The 22,472-nt window shown below is 32.4% G+C and overlaps 1 protein-coding gene across 1 annotated transcript; it reads right to left on the reverse strand.

The window, feature by feature from the left end:
• Positions 1-9,962: 9,962 nt before the first annotated feature.
• LOC120191940 (FCS-Like Zinc finger 15-like) lies at positions 9,963-10,445 on the reverse strand. Its single transcript, XM_039194806.1, has 2 exons — positions 10,270-10,445; positions 9,963-10,197 (listed from the first exon to the last, which is right to left on the reverse strand). Exons 1-2 carry the CDS (start codon positions 10,443-10,445, stop codon positions 9,978-9,980), a joined length of 396 nt encoding a protein of 131 aa, XP_039050737.1. The 3' UTR covers positions 9,963-9,977.
• Between the last annotated feature and the right edge of the window lie 12,027 nt (positions 10,446-22,472).

The following is a 22,472-nucleotide window of genomic DNA, read 5'->3' on the forward strand; positions in this document are numbered from 1 at the left end:
CTCCTGGCAACACATGACCATGACAATGTGTCGTGATGTTCAAAAGCTTTTACTGACCCCATTCCGCCTTCCGGTATTTCATCATCGTGAACGTTATGTAATTGTCAGCGGTATATGTCCCACAATTCTGTCAAGTTTATTGAGGGATATATCCTCAGGGATAAATGTTTGATTGAGCATTTTCATCAAAAAGCATTTCTATGTGCTTCTGAATCATCAATAGATCAAGAATAAATTCTCGCTTGTGTTTGTGTAGTTGTTCAACCACACTATACTCACTATGTTTCAGGAATTTCAAAAATTCTTGAGCTTGTTTTTTCTGTCACAGGCTCATTGATGCTGGAGGGGATTCATCATCAAATACCTCTGAGGTATTGCCATGGCTTTTCTTTGCTTTCACTTGTTCTGAAGCATTGGATGTTTCGGGGGAGTAACATCTCCCACTCTGTAAAGAATCCGACTTCGCTTACTGCTTCAGACGTCGATGTTGTACCCAAACTCTGTTTTCTCTATGTTTTTTCTAGAGGAACAGATCCTCCTACCATTGAAACATTGGTAGTATAATTCCAAGGTACCCTGCGAGTATCTTTGTATGGAAATGGTAGAGGAGTGGTGAACTTTTGGCTTTATTGGTGCAGGAATCACCGTAGATGATTTCACATTAATGATCACAGGATCATTTATTCTTTGACTAGGTTTAGAATCCTCTGATGAGCAAAACATCATCTTCTTTTCCCTGGTTCTTCTTCAAAGAATTCTATTTCTCTGTTGTTCATCAATTTTGCACCAAATCCCTAAATTAGGACATAGTTGAATTTTATGCCCTTCTTTTGATGATTCACAATAATTCTTGCCTTCATTTGCTTTGGCCTGAATTGTTGTGGAATTATACCGGCTAAAGAGAGTTGTTGGAATACCCAAACAAAAGGAGATTTAATTTCAGAAATGTCAGTTTTTGCTTTCTTTCTGTTCTCTTCTTGAATTGCATTCACGTTTTTATCTCCATGATTTGGCAATGGATGATTTGATGCAGATGGTGTATTGAATTCCAACTTTCCAGTGTTGATCAAATTTTGAACCACCCTTTTGAATGCCAAATAGTTTTCAATAGAATGACCCGTAATTCCTTCATGGTAAACACAGTGTGCCTTTGTATCATACCAAGGAGGGAATGGTGGTTGCATGGGAACCAAAGGATAGGGCCGTATGACATCTGCTTTTAACAGCGAATCATAGATCTCAGCATATGGTATGGTAAAGGTGTAAAAGACAACCTTTCATTTTCCTTTCGAGATCCTCTGGACTCTGCTCGATTAGTGTTTGTTTCTTCTTTCTTAACCCTTGGCTGGGTTATTGTAACACTTTTCGATGAATCCTTGTTGTAAGAATTTGCATTGTTGACTTCATTCTCTTTTTTCCGGTACATAGGTCTTTTGGAACTAGACCCCTCATTTGATTCAATTTTACCACTTTTCAAGACATTTTCAATGAGTTCTCCAGAAATGACCAAATCTGTAAAATTTCTGGTTGCATTCCCCATTAGATGATTTAAATAAGGAGCTTCAATGTATGGACAAATTACTGTGGCCTCTTTTTCTTACAAAGGTGGTTGAACTTGGGCTGCTGTGTCACGCCATCTTTGAGCATACTGTCTGAACGTTTCGTTATTCTTTTTCTCCAATTTTGGAGAGTCCATCTATCAGGGACCATGTCGTACATGGCGGTATTGTTCTAGGAATGCTTTAGCCAGATCTTTCAAGATCTAATGTTGGCTTTGGTCAATTGAGTATACCATTTTAAGGCTGGTCCTGTCAAACTATCCTGAAAGTAGTGAATTAACAATTTCTCGTCCTTCACATATCCTGCCATTCTTCGACAAAACATAGTAATGTGGGATGAAGGGCATGTAGTACCGTCATATTTATCAAATTCGGGAGCTTTGAACTTGATGGGGAGGATTAAGTCTGGAACCAAACTCAACTCACTAGCGTCAAACCCATAGAATGATTTAGTTATTTCCACGGATTTCATTCGTTCTTCTAAGCTCTTGATCTGTCTGGTCAATTCTTCATTTACTTTTGTTTTCTCATTCAGCTCATTCAAATCTGGGATTAAATGCTCAGTATTAAAATCCCCTATTTTCACATCTGATATAAGCGGATTTTTACTTGAAGATGCAGGATCCACTTGTCGATTTTCATGTGGTTTGTCTTCTTGAAATGTTGATGTACGAGCATTGATTTGTATAGGTGTAGTACCAGAGTGATAAATTGGTTCTGGTGGAAAACCTAGAGGATATATAGGTTCTTGGTCGAAAGATACAGGATTTTCATGCATTTTTCCAATGATAGCCTGCCTTTTAAACATGTCCTCTATTTTCTGCATCATACTGTCTTGTGAATTTGCAATATTGGCTTCAATTTTCTCTTCATTCTCATTTCTGCTTGTTCTTTATTATACTCTCAATACGTTGTATTTTATCCTCCATAATTCTCTTAGTAGCTTGTCTAGTACCGTAGTGATGTGTATTTCTCTTTTGGCCAGAATAACTGCGATTGAAAATCTTTTAATATTATTTTTCAGATTTTAATTCATAATTTTATCTTATAAATAAATAAAAATAAAAAAAATATTCATAAAGAAAATTATGAAATGAATGATGAATGTATGCAAAATGTATGTATGCAAAAAGGTATTGATCCCAAAAAGTTAACTGTCTAGAACAACTTTCATCGGCATACAAAAGTTTCTTATAATAATTCATAAACTACAGATAAGGCGTAGCTTTCCTATTAAGCTCTATAATTTCTTTAATTAACCATGACACCTTCTTTCCGCACTTAGAAACTGGATCAACGTGATGCTCAATTATTTTGGCTTCAACAGCTAGTTCCCCAACATATCTAGCAACTTCGCTCATTTGTACCATGGCCTCGAACACCATATTACTTCTTTCTTCACTTCTTTCAACATAGAAATCAGTTGACTTTTGCCATTGTTCATTCGTTCCTTCAAGAGTTTGCTCTAACTCAGTGATTCTGACTTGATAATTGTGCAGAATTTTTTCAAGATCTCTAATGCGTCTTCGCAGTGAAGCACTTTCCTCATTACTTTCTTTGAGATCATTAGGTCCTAGACGAACCTTTTCTTGAAACAATGATTCTTCAAGTTGCAAAATGTAAGCATTAAACTCTGCATTTTTGTTTCTAGATTGATCCAGATCTTCTTCAAGTTTTGTTCGTGCTTCTTGCGTTCTTTGATTAAGCTTCTGGATTTGAACATCCTTGTTTCTGCATCTTTGCATCCAATTGCTAGCCACTTCCTGCTCTACCTCAAGTCTGGTGTTGAAATTTTTTCTTTCTAGCTCCCATTTTTCTTTTTCAATATTGTATTCTTCCATCTTTTGGCCTCTGACTTCAAGTTCAGCAATCAGCTGGTTCATTTCAGATTCAAATCCTGAACATGATATTTTCTCACCTTCAAATTTATCAAAGATGTCATTCTTCATTCTTCTAAATCTTTGGCTCGATCCCTTTCTCTTTGCATTTCATTCATGATCTCGCGGTGTTCAGCCTTGCTTTTTATAATTCGCTCTCTTCTGTCAACCTCAAAATCTTCCATTTTTTGCTTTCCTTTCTCAAGGCTTTTGAGTAGAAGGCTATTCTTTCCTTTCAGATCTTCAACTCGTCTTTCTCGATGTTTAATTCTCTGGTCATGTTGTTGCCTGGCTTGATCCTGATGCTTTCCGGGATTTATATAACTCCTGGTAATTTTTCTGTAATGCTCTGAATCATCATCAACTTTTTCTTTATCTTTTCTCAAAATTGCACATTGTGATGAATGAAAGTCAATGTCAACACCCAACATAGCTTTATCTCGTCTTATTTGCTCTAATTCTCTTGACCAGCCTTCTCTTTCTGCTTCAAACTCAGCTCTCAGGATTTCAATCTCTGATGGAACCACCTTAATGCGATCTTCCATAGAGATATCCTCTTTTTGATCTGGTAGAGGAATATTTTCATTTTTCCTGACAGGTCTCCATTCCTCATAATCAGGAGTTAGCATTTCTTTTGCTGCTTTAGCTCGGATACAAAAAGTTGTTTTCCAAGCTGTAATGGCTTCCATGATATTTCTTTTATAATTTTTGCTGTGGAATGCAAACTCAGATGACTGTAATCCAGCAGTGACAGGTACAAATTGACGACCTTCATACTGTCTTATGACCAGAAGTGGTGCATATCCAATTCCTCCCATAATCCGAGCAACATTATCCATTGTAATCCACATTTGTAAAAGAATTCCCTTGGATTTGCCACGGGGCTCGCCAAACAATGTCATTGCTTTGCAGATTTCGAAAGGCATTAATCCACATATCTTTCTTAATTTCTTTCGGCAATTCTTGCTCCAGAAATTCTTTTAATGGTGAGTAATCCGTATTAAAGCGTCGGTATGAAACCTTTTCTGTCCTCCAGAAATGACTACGGATCCAAACATATAACAACTGGGTACACCCTGAGAATCGTCCACCACCTAGCTTTCTACAAGCATTTAACGATCTGAAAGTCTCTGCTAGGATTGCAGAAGCAGGATTAATCTTTTTCGGTAACTGTTCAAACAAATCTACCACTGCCGCTTCAACATATCCCAATACTTTTGGGAAGATGACCATACCATCATACCCAGCAAATAGATCGAATCGTACTTTAGTATCTGGATGACTCTGAATAAGTTCTTTAATGTTGGTCCAAGCAATGCCTTCACTTTCGCCTTTTTGTTTTGTACGGGATGCCACTCATTCTTCTCGTACCCCGGCAATCTTTGCTAATTTAACTCGAAAGGGTTGAGTTTTAATTGACTTTGAATAGATTCGATTCTCCAAAGCCCCTTCTATATGTAGCAAAGTTGTGTACTCTTCAATAGTAGGGACCAAGTCCTCCTTATTGAGAGTGAAGTAAATGTACCCTGGATTCCAGAATTGAATTAGGGCTCTGAGTAATTCATCATCAACTTCGACATAGAGCAAATATGGGAGGTCTCCGTAAGTTTGATAAAACTGCAATTTTTTGTTTGAATCCCAACTTTCCCAAATACTTCGCAAATCTTGCATATCATTTCTTTTTAGCGAAACTGGAGCATAACTGACCAAGTCAGATACATAATCATCCTGCAAACTGTCTCCTTCTTGTCTTTGTAAGTCCTCAGCCCACTGTCTTACTTCTGAGTTTAGAATTACTTGATTTGAACACTTTTTATCCATAGATGAAGGCTTTCCAATGAGACAATTAACACTAGGATCAATTCCTTTTATCCTGTATGATGCTATGCAAACAGAAAAATAAAGAACACACAAAAAGAAATGAATTAGTTTACATAATAAAGAAATTTAATAATAACATTTACCTAAATATTTTTATTTAAACATGCTTTTAAATAATTTAAATAATTAAATTTACATGTAATTAATCAGTAAAGAAAATAATAAATTAACAGAAAGTTAGAATTCATTTCTCCTGTGTGAACACCTATTTTGGACAAAATTTCGGCATGGCTTCGGATCGGAAGAGTTTCTAGGGTTTATTATATGCAGGGTTTCAGATCTAAGAATAAAGGTACCCGAATTGTCCTTGTTAGTGCCCCCTTGGGCTACTAACCCTCAATCCTAGTCCATCACAGACTAAAATGAATCGAGTTCAATTCGAGGGGATACATTTCTCTATGCCTGACATGGAGAAAATTCTCACGAAGACATAGCATATGAACCCCGAAGTTACTTGCTAGGTCTGACACGGAAAATAAATTCTCACGAAGACGTCGCTTTCACTCCCACTTAAAAGGGACAAACTCAATTATAGAGCTTTATGTTATGCAATGCAGTGTTGTGTGAGGAGAAATGTTCAAACCTCTGATAGAAAAAATAATGAAATAAAATATTTGCAAATAAAATGAAATATTAATAAGAAAATATATAAATACTATGAAAATAATGTATATATAAAAGAATTATAAATTAAATATATGAAATTTTAATTTATAATTAATAGAGACAATTATAATTGATTTTTAAAAGTTTGACCAGTCCCCAGCGGAGTCGCCAAGCTGTCGTAACCGGTTTTCGTCCGGGCACGAAATATTATACTTGGTGGGAAAATTGATGTGAGTAAATGGTTTTGAAAATAATTTGGGAGTCGCCATCGGCCTTTTGGGTCAGGTAGGTCGAATACCTAAAAAATTATTTTTAAAAGAGTTTTAAAAAACATCAATTAAAAATGAACTGATCTGCGTTTATAACCAAAAATTCATTCTTTTAATAATAAAAAGGGATTCGTGGTCAGTTACGTTTAGGGAATGATTAGCACCCCTACAACGCCCAAATTGGTACTTTTAATTATAAATTGTCTCTATTAAGAATTTAAAATTTTAAATATATTTAATTTATAATCCTATTATTTCAAAATTATATTTATTATTTAAAAATATCGGAAAAGGACTTCTAGGTGCCTTAAGACAGTTCTTTTCTTTGATATTAATAAATATTAATTAAATAATATTTTTTATAATATTTAATTTTAAAATACCAGAATAGGACATCCAGTTGTATTAAGACTGCCCTTTTCTTCGATATTGAAAAATAAATATTAAAATAATTTATTAAAAATATATAAATTATTATTTATATATATTTATGATATATAATAATAATAAAAAGTATTTAAATATATAAACAAATAAAATAATAAAAATACAATTAGAACGATATATTTAAAAGCAGTAAAAAATGAAAATTTAAAATTAGTGACTAAAATATAGTAAAATTAAGATTAAAACCTAATTCATAATTAATCAAAATTATAGGGATTAAACATACTATTTTTTTATTTTATTAATTTAGTGACTAAAATAAAACTATATAAAATTCGGATATTAGATTAAAATAAATTAAAACATATTATTCAGATTAAAATATTAATTATTAAAATTATAGGACTAAATCTGTTATTTATCCTATATATATTATTTTAATATAAAGGACTAAAACAAATAAAAATGAAATTAAAGAACCGAATTAAAAGGATTATAAACTCGATTTAGTGACTAAAATGTAAAAGTTACAAGTTATAATGGCTGCGGACGGGATTTAACAATTTAAATTTGCACAAATAGTCCTTCCCGAAACGACGTCGTTCGGGAAGGCCTATTTAACGTTTGAAACGGCTGGCCCGAAGGGCCAGCCTTCATTTCTCTATTTCCCCTCTCTCTCTCTTCTCTGAGAGAGCAATTTCTCTCTCGCTTCTCTTTAAAACAGAGAGAAGCCAGACGGCCAGCAGCCGTCCGCCGGTGTTCTTCTGCCGCCAGCCATCGCCGCCGGCCACCGCCTTCGGTGGCCGGAATTTTTTTTTATACTAAAACCTAGATCGGACCGTCCTAATGACGGTTCCGATGGCTTTTTCTTTTAAACGGCTCCCGATCGGAGCAAATCTAAGAAATATACCTTCGATTTTTCGAAGGTTTTGGTGAGGTCCGGTGGTCGTGGCTTCCTCGGTAAGCTTCTCTTCTTTCTTTTTCTTTTTTTCTTTTCTGTTCTTTGTTGCGTTGTTGTTGACTGAGATCGTTGGTAGTTTTTTAGTATCTTGTTTCTCTGTTTCTCTCTCGGTCTCCCTTTTTTCTTTGCAGGTTGGGTGATGGCTTTATAGCCATCACCGATGCTCGTCTCAAACCGGTCCGAAAGGGGTTCTTCGGTGAGTCACCGGACTTCCAGTGGTGACTCACCATTTGGGGAAAGACGTGTGCGGCTGGAGTGGCGGCGAGACTGAAGCAGCGCCGCGTGGTCTTCTGGAATCTACGGCGGCGTTGGGACGTGTCCCTAGGGTATTGATACCCTAGGGTTTCCTCTGGCAAACTGTGGACCGTTGGATCAAACCAGATCCAACGGCTGAAACTGAGCGGCGGCAGCTGGATGATACAAACCCTAAATTGGGTTTAGGGTTTATTGTGGGATTTTGGATCCGGGCCACTGTTTGTAATTGGGCCTCCATTTTGGGCTTGTAATATTAACTAATATATATTAATAATAATAATAATTATTATTATTATAATTATAATAATAATTATTATAATAATAATAATAATATAAATAACATTAAAATGAAAAAAATGAATATCTTCAAAGATCATTCAAGGAAGAATCTACGCTGGCTGCACTGATTCGAGCATTCAGGTTCGATAAAAACAATCCTCGAATCCGATTCGAAAACATCGAAAAACCCAACGTTACATACATGAAACATGACTCGTTCTAGGAGATTTCTTCAACAAGTAGCCATCACAGAGAGATCAAAGCAGCTGCACAGAAATGGAGAATGCAAAGCAAGCGCATCAATTCAATCACCATTTATAGAGACTGGCTTTATTGTTCAAGTCCAATAGTTAAAGGTTCTAATATCAGGGTAAAAAATCTTGAATAATTTCATGTACTCAAAAACATGTTACAGTGGAATTAAAGAGCAATGGTTTTCAGGAATGGAGAAGAAACTCTGAGCCTCAGATGTCATTAAAAGCAGAGAAAAGAAGAAATATATTAGCAATGGAAATAGTGGAGGACTTCATATACTTAAACTGCAGCTCATCAGCAAACAGTCTTCAGGTAACCAAATTTTGTTTTTCTATGTTCGAATTTTTCATTTTTTAACTAATGTTACATGCAACCGATGTTACTTTTATTCGAACATAGATATCGATGCTTAAACTCGAGTCCAAATACTATTTTTGAGCATATATGGCTGAGGGTAACGCAGCAGAAAGTGGGGAGAGTATTAGCAGGCAGCAAAATAACAAGCTTTATCACTGCAAACGACATGGTTCTGTGTGGTACAGAGTCTGGGTTCATCAAGTCATGGATCCCTCTCTAAACCGAGACATAAACAGCTTAGTATATATAATACTACACATTGTGTATAGTTTTTGAATTTTTAAAAGGATCCCATTTGTGTATAGTTTGTCATATATATATATATATATAAGATTATGAGTAGACCAATAAAAAACCTTAATGATATGATGTTAATATAGTTTAAAGACTTAATTAGAACATTTTGAAGTTTGAGATCATGTTTTAAAGACTGGTGTAAATCTTGTTTTTGAATAAGTTTTTACATTGATTTTTATGAAAAAAAATCCAATAATATAAATGGGAAAGGATCACAGATTCAAATAGTAGCCGAATAACGGTGTCGTGTTTTGTTACTGAGACCATGAATATTATTTAGGGTTTTAATTACATCAATTTTTAAAAAAATCAAATAATATGTTATTAAGAACGAGAAAAAAAGTTTGTCATTACTAAATTAGCAATTAATAGACTAGATAAAAAAAATAAAGTACAAAAATAATCCTTCAACTATGGAATATTATGTTATTAAGTGTTTTGACTATTAAAATTTATTAGATGATCCTTTAACTATTGAACATGATTTTATTGAGTTATTTGACTATTAAAAGTTATAAAATAGTACTCGACGTGTCAAAAATTATATCGTCGAATTAATACTTAAAAACAACAGTTGAATCTTAACTTATTAATTGAAGTATCATAAAATTATATTTCAATGATATATATTAATAAAATCGTTACTTTCAAGTATTGACTCGAATACATAATATTTGAAACATTGACTTAATAATATAATATTAATATATATTCAATTATAAAATACAATTTAAATGTTCTTTCCAATGAGCATATTAATTTCAAATTCAAATGGACCTCAATCTTTTAACGAAAAAAAGATAAATTAAGAATATATAAATAATCTAATAATTATTTTATAAATTTTAATAATCAAAATCTTGATAAAATAATATTTAATAATTAAAAAAATATTTTATAACTTTTAATAGCGAATAAAGTAACTATAATTGAACCATCTGCATACTTTATTCGAAAGAAAATAAACATTGTTTTTTTAAGAGTTATTGGCTGGTCATTTCATCACTCGATAAGCAAAACCATTGCCACCGTCTCTGGCAGCTTGGCGTCGGTGACGGCGGCGGCGGCAGTGAGAGGCTGAAGAGGAAGAGGAAGAAGTTGAAGAAGATATAGTGCTAGCAAAAGAACAGTACTTATCTTTCTTCAAACTCTCTTCTTCGTCCATGAAAATTTGCCAGCACCTACATTCCTCACTGCAAAAACCCTTATCCCCTCTACCAAAAAAACAAAAACCTTAAATCAGTACCAAATAAAACCCAGAAGAACTGTGACAGAAAATAACTCACTTGTACATGTAGATGTCATTCCCAGGTAAGAGTTTCCGGTTGCAGAGGAAGCATTGCTGAAGAAAAGGTGGAAGTGGGTAATTTAAGTGTGAAGCTTTGGTGTTGATGAACATGGTTGTTTTGTTGATGACTTCACCACTGCTTTGCTTCTCTAACACTACGCTTAATCCAACCATTTTTGCATTCTCTTGAGCTTGATGATGATGATATATAAATGAGAAAATAACATCAGTGACCAAAAATCCTAGATAATATACGATTTTGATCAATTTTTTTTGGATTTGCGAAAATGACCAACAAAATCGCAATGCGATCTCCACAATCGCAAATTCGCATTGCATTTCGCATTGCGATAGTTGAAAATCGCGTTGCGATTTTCCATTTCGCGTTGCGATAGTTGAAAATCGCAACGCGATTTTCCATTTCGCATTGCGATAGTTGAAAATCGCAACGCGATTTTCCATTTCGCATTGCGATAGTTGAAAATCGCGTTGCGATAGTCTACAGTTGTCGTTGCGATTTTTCAAATTTGATGCGAAAATTCGTTGTGATAGTTAAAAAAAAAAAAAATTTCTAAAAAGATAGTATCCGCGCGGACGTGTCGAAGACACGTATTACCACGACCACGACCACCAACACGTATTACCACGACCACGACCACGACCACGACCACGACCTCGACCTCGACCCGACCCGAGACGGATGGCGGCGGCGGCGGAGCGCGAGAGTCCCCCTTATTCTCTATCACTCAACAAGGAAGTGGGAAAGCCAAACCTTAAATACCATTCTCAATAGTGTTTCCAATACTATGTGGGATTGAGTATTACCAACACTTGTTTCCAATACAATGTGATTATTCAGGAAACAGTTAACAATCATGCACCTTAAAACAACTGAATTAGCAATCAATTGCATTAGTATTATACGATTAAATATGTCATAATTAAAAGTCAATCTACAATCAATCGCGATTATTACAATTTTAAGTAAAACATTCAAAAATAATATCACTATTTAAGGCTCAATCCCACATAGTATTGGGAACAAGTGTTGGTATTGCTCAAATCCCACATAGTATTGGAAACACTATTGGGAATAGTATTTAAGGTTTGGCTTTCTCACTTCCTTGTTGAGTGATAGAGAACAAGGGGGACTCTCGCGCGCCGCCGCCGCCGTCGTGGTAATGGTAATGGTAATGGTAATGGTAATACGTGTCTTCGACACGTCCGCGCAGATACTATATTTTTAGAGAAATAAAATATATATTTTTTAACTATTACAACGACTTTTCGTAACGAATTTGGAAAATCGCAACGCGAAATGAAAAATCGCGTTGCGGTTTTCAACTATCGCAACACGAAATGGAAAATCGCGTTGCAATTTTCAACTATCGCAACGCGAAATGGAAAATCGCAACGCGATTTTCAACTATCACAACGCGATTTTCAACTATCGCAACGCGAAATGAAAAATCGCATTGCGATTTTCAACTATCGCAACGCGAAATAGAAAATCGCATTGCGATTTTCAACTATCGCAACGCGAAATAGAAAATCGCAACGCGATTTTCAACTATCGCAATGCGAAATGCAACACGAATTTATGATAGTGGAGATCGCAATGCGAATTAGAGATCGCATTACGATTTTGTTGGTCATTTTCGCAAATCCAAAAATAATTAATCAAAATCGTATATTATCTAAGATTTTTTGTCACTAAGATTATTTTCTCTATATAAATATACTATATGAGAAAGAAGGTTTTGTGGTAGTTTGTGGGGCCATTGCAGTACAGCTATAGCCTATAAGGAGAGAGCAAATCAGTAAAGTGTAGACCAATCGATTTGACCTGTACTGTTTTTAACTGCCACGTACCCCCTCTCTCTAACTTGGTTTCCATTTCATTTCATTTTCTTTTATTTTCTCATTTTTTTCATGTTTTTTTGTTTGTTTCTCCCTTTTGTCGGTTCTAATCATGGGGATGATGATCTCTTGAGAAGTCGAAAGACTCAAAAATTAATTTTTTTTTCAATATTTGACTCAATCCGAGTTTAAGAGGGTTTCTCCCAACCCGGCTTTTTAAGTTGACACTTGCACCTTCTCAGTTCAACCCAAATATATATTATTTTATTAAATAAAATAAAATTTTAATTAAAAAATAATATATAATCAGATATTATTATAATTATTTTTAAATATAAAAATAATAATTATAAATTTATAATATTATATTTGATTGAACCGGGTTGAGTTTTCCAATTACTAAACTCAACCTAATCCTTTCGAAAAAATTTGAGATCTAAATTCTTTTAAGGGTAAAGTATATAAATAATTCTTAAATTTTTAAGACGTTTGTACTTTAATCATTTAACTTTTGAAATTTACAATACAATCATTAATTTTTTAATTCATTTTCATTTTGATTCTTACTGTTATTTTCCATTAATTTTTACTTACGTGATACTTAATCCCGTTAATTTTCTGACGTGGCAGCAACTTCTTCTTCCTTCTTTCTTTATTCCTCTTCTTCCTTCTCCTTCTTCGCACAGACTTTCTTCAACTGCTAACATTACTAGAACTCTACAATCTACCCTTGGAGCATAGAGAATACTATAGAACATAAAGAAACATACAGATTTGATCAAAAAGAGATTGCAACCTATAAGATTAATTATCTAAGCATGCAACCAAACGCTTTGATATTAAAACATACAATGATTCAGGTACAAATGGGGAAAAGGACCAAACCGTTCTCATTACAGTCCGTACGCCTGACCACCGTCATGTTCCTCCCCGACTCTTGTGTCCCCGCCCTAACCCTTAATTAAATCCCCAAAACAACCTTGGTCCATCATCCTCATGACTTCCTCCGCTCCCCCAACGTGCCTCCCCTTAATGAAAACCTGAGGCGGTGTCGCTTGGTTTGTCCCTTTCAATAATTCCCGTAACTCTTCCTTGAAGTTCTCGAATTTGTCGAGCGGTGATGATTTCAAAACAACTTCACTTCCGGGATCGTATTTTTTTGGTGGTAAAGAACTCGAAAAATGAGTCTTCTTGACGGTGCCTTTTTTGTTTAAATTAGGATCAGTGTTTTCCTTTTCGGGGAGCATTGTGTTTGGGAAACGGAAGCTCTCGGCCTGTAATTTCCCCAGCATCGATGATCATGAGACCCGCGGCTTTGGAACGCTGCCGCTTTGAGAGAAACGGCAGCTATCGGCATCGAGTCCGGACATGAGCTCCCAAGAGTTAATGATCTCGGGTCGGGCAGGGACGAGTCTGGGCTCTGACCAGAGCGATTTGGACTCACTGAAGGTGGATTCGGAGGTGAAAGATGGATCTGGGGGTCAAAGATACAAGCAATTTCTTTTTCCGGAGCTTGAGGAGAATGAGAGTCAGAGAAAGAGGAAAGAAGGAAGTTTTGAAACTTGAACTTCCACGCTCCACCCTAAATGGCATGGTTTTGGATATGAGATTTCATTGAGAGAGTGTGCGAGAAGAAGGAAGAAGGAAGAAGGAAGGAGAAGAGCAAGCTGCTGCCACATCAGAAAATTAATGGGATTAGGTGTCACGTCTTAACGGAAGGTAACGATAAGGATTAAAATGAAAATGAATTAAAAGTTTAATAATTATATTACAAATTTTAAAAGTTAGGTGACTAAAGTGAAAGTATCCTATACCCTTTTTAAATAAAAATAAAACTAAAAAGTTGACTTTATTAGGACAAGGCGGGTAAGAAAATGTTGGATTGGGTCGAATTAAATATTCATCTCTAATTATTATTTCGATTAAAAATTAATAGTATTTACATGTTACAATATTGTGAGATGTTAATTCTTTTAAATAATTTTAAAGGTTTAAATTTTATATTTTAGATGAAATAAATTGAATTAAAATTTTGTTTTACATTAATTTTTTATTAAATTCAATTTAGATTAATCAATTAATGAGTTGAATATTAATAATTATATTAAAAATTATTAATATTTATCATGATACAAAATAATATAAAAAATTAATGATAAAAGGTTTTGGTGGTTCAAACATCTGAAATTAGGAATTTTGAATGAGAGGGTAATAATAATACAATTTTGTGTTAAAATGGTTTAATTGTTTTAGAGGAATGAAAAATACATTATTTTTTCATTTATTATGAGACTAGAAAAGGACTAGTTTGAAAACATTAATGGTCAAGAGGGGCTAAAACAAAAGGTATACCATTTTATCATACTGTCAAAATATCTATGTATCCTTTTGGCTCAAAGGCTTTGACGTACGAACGTGTGCGTATGTTTTAATGCAAAAATTTATTACAAGTAAATCAAACCTTAATCGATTTATTACAAGTAAATTTAACCTTAATCGATTTATTACAAGTAAATTTAACCTTAATCGATTTATTACAAGTAAATTTAACCTTGAACGGATAGCTTTTTTTCAACCAAGGAAAAATGTTTAAAAGGCTTAAACCAAAACAAGTGTACAAACTAAACCACTTTTCTCTAATATGTGTCTAATATTACAGTTGTTACCATTTTAAGTGCTTAAGTCGTCAACATCGTTAATTTTCTTTGTTAAGTGACACGTGTCAGAATACAGTGATTTTAATTTTTTTTAATATTATTATGTTTTATAAAAACCCTAATTTCTCTTAAATTATAAAAAAGTCTCCGAATCCTTAAAATCCCCAAACCCTAACCTCAACCCATCGCCGCATCCCTTTCTACCATGACCATCGCCACCACCCTTTCCAGCCACGACCACCACAATTGACATAGTCTCTGCCATCCTCTTAGTCATACGACGTCGTAGTTGCCACCAATTGGCTATCAAAATCGTGTGCAATCGTAATTTTCATCCTAGGGTTCACAGGGTACAAAACTTCAATTCGTTGTTGATAGGCTGTCGATCGATCACTTTTTCATAGGAGTTTTGGTCGACGAGGGAAGGGAAGGTGAGGTTGGGTGGAGCTTCATCGAAGGCAAAGGGATGTGGTCTGTGTGGATTTAAAGGTTGAAATGAAAGTTTTTAAAGTTTTAGGGTTATTTCAAATTTTTTGTGTTTTCTTTTTAAAAATATGTAACTTTAGATAACATTTTTAAAATTATCAAATTGTGACCCATGTCACTTAACGGAAAAATTAACGTCGTTGATAACCCGGGCACCTAAAGTGATAACGTTCGAAAGGTTAGACACCGAGATGAGTAAAAAAATAATTAGACGCCTATTCAAGGAAAAAGTATAATTTGAGCACTTATTTTGGTATTAATCCTATTTTAAAGGGTAAATGTACAACCATACAATTAATTATCGAATCAAGGACTTTAAATACAAATACGGTACATCTAAGTCACGACAAATAAAATTAATTAATATAAAAAACTAATTTCACATATTTTTAGAAAATACTAACATGGCCATTTAAATTAGAAAAATTAGCTGTCGGTTTTACTTAATTAATAAAATGCAACCTCTCTATATATTATTATTGTTTTTAATATAACTACATATCAATATTCAAATTATTAATTGACTAATTCAAATTAAGTATTATAGATATATAAGATCATTATTTGATTATACTATATGTCAGATAAAATTTTACAATATTATATGATATATTTAAAATTTAAAAGAATAAATAAATGAGACATTTATCATCTTATTAATATTGTTTATGAAAACCAACAACCAATTAGTCTAGTGAAATGAGACACTAGATCCCTTAAGCAAGGTTAGAGGTTTCAATCTTGACAATTGCGAATGGAGCAAACTGGGTTGGGAGGGTCGCTCTTGCCTCTGCAGTACCTGATCCAGATTAGTCAATCAATAGATCAGATACATATGGTTATACCAAAAAAATATTGTTTATGAAAAATAAGAAAACACACACGCACGCACACACACGCGCGCGCGCACACACACACTAAATTTTTAATCATAAGATGTTTAATTATTAAATATAATAATGATGTTTAAGATGTAATATTAAAATTTTTAATTATGAACATACGTATAAGAATATTATAAAATATAAAATCATAAGATTAATTATGTTACACGTATTATAAACATTAAAATGTCATAGAAAATAAGAATTTATCAAGTGTATTCAATGGATAAAGGAGTGTTGTTATCTCTCGAGGTCCTAAGTTCGAGCTACTGCGTATGTAGGGTGTATGTGTGTCTGTAGTCAATTGTTATAAAGATTTTGAACAGATTCTACATTGTAATCACTCCAGACTATTCAAAAAAAATATCATAGAAATGAAAATGTATATATTATAAGTTATGTTATAATTGGATGAGATATAACTATAAATATCTAAAAATTGATTTAATATTCTGTTCATATAAAAAGATAGTGATCTTTAAAAAATATGTCTTGTATTTCTTTTCATCTCGTTAGAGAGTTTTACGACAAGAGAAAATATATATTCTTAGAATATCAAAACCTTCTAATCAATCTCTATCAATGGATTCACGTATTCTTCTACATTTAATATTTTTTTGGTCTTTATGATCTAACATAACATAATTGGCGACAATTAGTTTACATTGTATTTATTTTGATTCTATCATAAGACAATATTTATTTATAAATAACTTTAACAATTAATTTATACTCATTCAACGATAGTAAATCAATATAAAATTTTCTAATTTTTATATTATATAAATAGACCTTACCCCTAGTTTTTTTATATATACATATATTTATTTATTGTGAACGTATTAATTTTTATGGTATAATTATTTTATGGTATTGTGTCAACTGTTGACAGATCTACTTAAATGCTTTTCTTTTATTTGGCATATTCACTAAAATAATTAAAATCCACATCCTTTGGTTGTTCAACAAAATAAATATATGAGAGGTGGTCATCTACTGCTCCTTTCTTAGTTTTCGGGGTTTTTTTCTTAGTTATATATATATATATATATATACATCTTCATTGAGCCACCCCACTTAGTTATATATATATATAAAAGGTGGAAAGTGGTAATAAATTGTTTTAATTTAACTTATCGACTCTTCTTTTTTATTTTTTTTTGAGTGATGAATAAAATATAGTTGACGGCTTAATTAATTAATAAAAAGATTTGATAATATGATAATCCAATAGTATTTAAAGCAAAGTCTTGCACCATTTGCTAATGGGATTACCATATTGAGAGGTCATAATGAATTTATAAATGTTTAAGGGTTAAAAGTAAAATTTTCCCATTAGACTAATGTAGTTATACAATTTTAGGATAAATTATGTATTTAGTCACCCATATATTCCTCGGTTCCGTTTTAATCACTCAACTATTTTATAAAGAAATCATATCTAATGTTATATTTTTATTCTATTTGGTCATATGTCATTAAATAGTAAACGTAACTGTTGATATATATGATAACTTTTTTTTTATTTTTCAATGATGAGATAACATTAACTTATGATGACACGTTAATATAATCAAATCTTTTAATGGTGGATGATCAAAACATGACAAAAACGTAATATTATAAATGATTTAAAAAAATAGTTTGAATGACCGAAATGAAACCACGAAAATAGGTATGTGACTGAAAATATAGTTTACCCTAACTTTTAAGAGATTATAGAATTATTATTTTTTCTTTTTAATAGGGATCAAGGCTGCCTGTTCCTCTAGCCACGTTCAAGACCATATTCATTATCATGCATGAAAACATTCGATGTTTATCGATTTTTTTTAAAATACAACTATAATTATAATCCCAATCGCATTAAATAGATAAAATATATAACGAGTTTTTAATTATTCTTTTACAAAATTAAAAATCATTTCACCATCAATATAAAAGCTAATGAATAAATTAATTACGTATAATAACATAATTTATTATTATAAAGTAAATGGATAGACACTAGAATGTTGGCTCTAGCAAAGAAGAAGATAAACCCTACTATGTTTATCTTTTTTCTTATACTTTCATTAAATGGTTAGGCCAATTGTGTAGATTTATACCTACAAATATTAAGAATTATTACAACAATCCAATGAATATTGGCATGTGTTGTAACTTTGATCAATTGAAATTTATGATCATGTACAAGTCATTCTTAGATTAATTTTCATGAATTATATGGTTTAAGTAGTGACGGATCCAAAAATGTAAGAATATGATCTAAAATTTTAATTTTTTTTATAAAATATAATGAGTATGTAATTTTTTTATTTTTTCTTAATACATTAAATTAAATTTAATATTTTTTCAAAATGATAGAATGCACTTAACTCATATGAAAAACGTATTACATCCGTCCATAATTTTAAATATCAAAGAGTATTATTATGCCTTCTATTTTAAATGTATCATCTCAAAACGATAAATTTATAGAATAAATAGAAAAATAATATGTCTATAACAAATCATTAATATATAAGTTAACAGATAAGACATCTTGAAAAAAAAATAATTTTATCATTTAACAATTATTAAACGAATAAAATAGATCCATTTTGATCAAAATAGTGTTAGTCATAGAAAAGGTCAATTATCCATTATCTCATTTTACCACATGAAACATAAAAGATATGTGTATAAATTATTCCTTATCTCATTCTATCTCAAAATGATATTTCTCTTAAAATATTATTTTAATCCTCAACGTTTAATTTTAAGATAAAAAGAATTTTATTTGAGAGCATTAATCATGGTTTTAATTTATGGAAGGATATTTTTATTTTAAAATAAAATGTGGATAGTCAAAATACTGTAAAAAAATATACATTAAATTGACTATTTAATCAAACGTTAAAAATAATTTTTTGATATTATACTTTATAAAAACTCAAAATTATATTATAATAAGAAAACTATTAGTGAAACATACGAAATATGTATGTATATACATATTTTTTTCTTCGGGAAAGAGATTCTCTCTCTTTTCTCTTCGTTAGGACCTTCATTCTACATCCCCAAAGATATATATATATATATATATAAGATACTCAAAATTAATTATATATAATTTTTTTGTTCAAATAAAAAAGAAATAAATTACAAATTATCATTCAATCTTCTTCGTCCACATCTCATTTAACTTTTTTAAACTATCATATAGTATGTTTTTGTATTAATTTGAGATAAATACAAAATAGTATCTGCTTAAAAATAAACTCTCAATTATTTGATATAGAATTTTTAAATCCCTAATATTTTTATGCTCAAACCCAAACCTAAAAAAATAACAATAATTGAAGTTGTTTAGTTGATACGTCACATTGCATGTTGTGCATTAACAAACGTCATGAAACATAAGTTATTTTTTTTTTCTTAAATTTACACACGACTTATAAAAAATAAAAAAATATATTATAATAAGAAAATTATAAGTGAAGGGTCCATCCTTGGTTAGCAATTTTGGTGGAGGACATTAAATGATGTAAGAGCTTAGGGGCCACGTTTGCTCGTATGAGAATGATGGGAGGTGGGGCTCGCCGATGGCAAAACAAACCAAATAAACATGGTCCAATTTGAGGTTGACATGACAATGATATGTCTTGTTTGCAGTGAATTTGCGGTTTGACCAATTTATTTCTTTTCTTTAACAGTAAATTTGGGTTTGGTAATTTATTTTTTATTAGTATGAAGCGATTACAAGTAGCGATGAATCGAGGGATAGGTGGGGCAGTTCTTCCTGTTATAACCAAAATCATAATAAGTATGAAAACTAACTAGGATCTAATCATGTCAAATCATCAAAAATAAAATGCTAGATTTACGAAAGAGTACCTAAATCGATTGATAGGTTGAAATCTTTGAATCTTTCTTTGGTAGTGATCTTCCAAGAATATAAAATTCTATTGAGTATAAACTCTTTGATGTGGATAAAAGAAAATATGAGATTGTCAATTTATTGGAGACCATAACCCCTTTATATACTTGATTTAAGAACCAGTTATTGTATGTACTTGTAACTCTACCCTTCATCAAATCATAAATACAACTTTAATAGTACCTACACTTTTATTTCCATGACATTTTTAATATCTTATGACTTGATAACATAATTGATCATTTAATTTATGTCATATTTTATGATAACAATATACACTATAAATATGTACCCATAATTATAAATTTTAATCCAATAATCTCCTACTTGGGCAACATTATGTTTCCTGATAAATGTATAACTTTATGAGCTCAAACTTTGTTATCGTGTAATAGGTATTCTATAACAATCTCGTCTATCAACTATATCCATATTGTAACACCCTAGACCAGTACAACACACAGTTGACCAATATGAATGCCAAACGAAACCACTGAAGTGGCTAACCAAATTTTTTCTCATTTCTCTTAATTTAAAACAACAAATTTCATAAGAAATTTTACCATAAAATATATTTAAAACATTACATTGGGGGAGTTCCCAAAATAAATATTTACATTCAAAACATATACAGACCGAATTCTAACTGAATTTGCAACTCAACTTTACAACAGGATTTATAAGTATACATGCCCTTCAAAAACTTGAGACGTACTTTGACATGCTCTTGGTCTGGACCTCGATCACTATAAGGCTCCTCAACTACTCCACCTAATTTGTGTAAGGAAACAAATTCCAAACGCTGAGCTAACTAGCTTAGTGTCACACTAACAACTAGATCATACTCAAAGTGTGCCACTAAAATGCTCAAGTTATCAAGTCTACTTCTTCAGTGAGTATACTTGTATACGCTCTCTCTACTCTGTGGTAGATATCATGATGTGACTGAGGGTTCTGTATCTCAAAGCGCACACACTCCTCTAGTATACCAAGGATGATTGCCAAAAATCTCTGTATCAGTCAAGACCCTCGACTGACCCACCCTTGTGATTGTCGGGCCTTGGCCATAGTTATTCAGCTTAAAGTGCCTTACGCACTCCCAAAGGATATTCAGACTACTTCTATACTTCTGACACCCTGAACTTTACTAAAGGAACTCAAATGTCATGATCGTTTCCCGAGCATTCAAACAAGGCTAGTCTTATGTCACCTTACTTTATCTCGTTTCTAAATTTGATTAAGCATTATTGTTGTTCTCACTTCTAGTCTTATTTGGGAGTAATTAAAAGCTTTTGGGAAACCTCACTTGCCTCTATAACTCCCCTTGGTTTAAAGCCCAAAATATAATCATGGTATTAATATTGGCCTTATAGTATCGATATCTCTCTTAAGTATCGATACCCTACCCAAGGTATCAATAACCCAGTGCTGATTTGCCTTGAAAGAAAAGGGGAAATATCAATACTCATATGAGTATCTATACTTGGACCCTAGGTATTAATACTCCATAGAGTACCAATACCAAAATGGTATTATGGATTTCTGGTTTCGATACCAAGCCCCTCAGTTTTGATACCGAATCCCTCAGTATCATACTCCTTTAAAGGTATCTATACTGCTCTCATAACTCTACGAAATTATGCCTAAAACATGAACATTATTGATTCTGCTTCTTACAATATCGATACTCACCTTTAAACATTCCCTATTTAGACCTTTAAACTACCCAAATTTCTTACCATAAGGTTGCCCAATGATTATTAAGTCTTATGTGATCATAAAGGGTCATAAATAAGGTTTAAAACATGCTAAAAATCATCAAACATGAAATCTACAATGAAATGCATCACTAAGATTCATAACTTACTCTCAAGCTAGAACTCATTTCCAATGAGCCACAATTGATATGAGGAAATTATGAGTGTGTTACCTGATTCCTTTACTTCTAGAACCTCTTTAAATCAACTAGGATGTGCATTTTCTTTCCCCATTGTCTTAGAACTTTCTTTCCCCATTGTCTTAGAACTTTCTTTCACTTCCTTAGCTAATCAAAGGCAAAAACTAGGAGTTACTAACTTGTCTAGACCTTGGAATTGAGTTAGGAACATTCTATACAACTTAAATTTACTAAAAATAAGCTACAAACCCTTGATTCCCCTAAACCCCTTAAAAACCCATTTTGAAATCTTAACCAAAACTTGAAATTAGGGGCTTGAATTAAAGCTTGAGGGATGGAGAATAAGGCTCTTACCTCGGTTGCTTCAAACTAGGCTTTGATTTCAAAAAGCTTATACCTTTATCTTACTCTTAAGGGGGAAGAAGAAGAGAGAAAAGTAGAAAAAATAAAAAAAATGTTTTGGGTGGTAAAAGATCACGTGAAAACACCTATTAT

This window comes from Hibiscus syriacus, unplaced genomic scaffold (assembly GCF_006381635.1).
Source record: "Hibiscus syriacus cultivar Baekdansim isolate YM2019G1 unplaced genomic scaffold, ASM638163v2 tig00004198_pilon, whole genome shotgun sequence".
NCBI lineage: Eukaryota > Viridiplantae > Streptophyta > Magnoliopsida > Malvales > Malvaceae > Hibiscus > Hibiscus syriacus.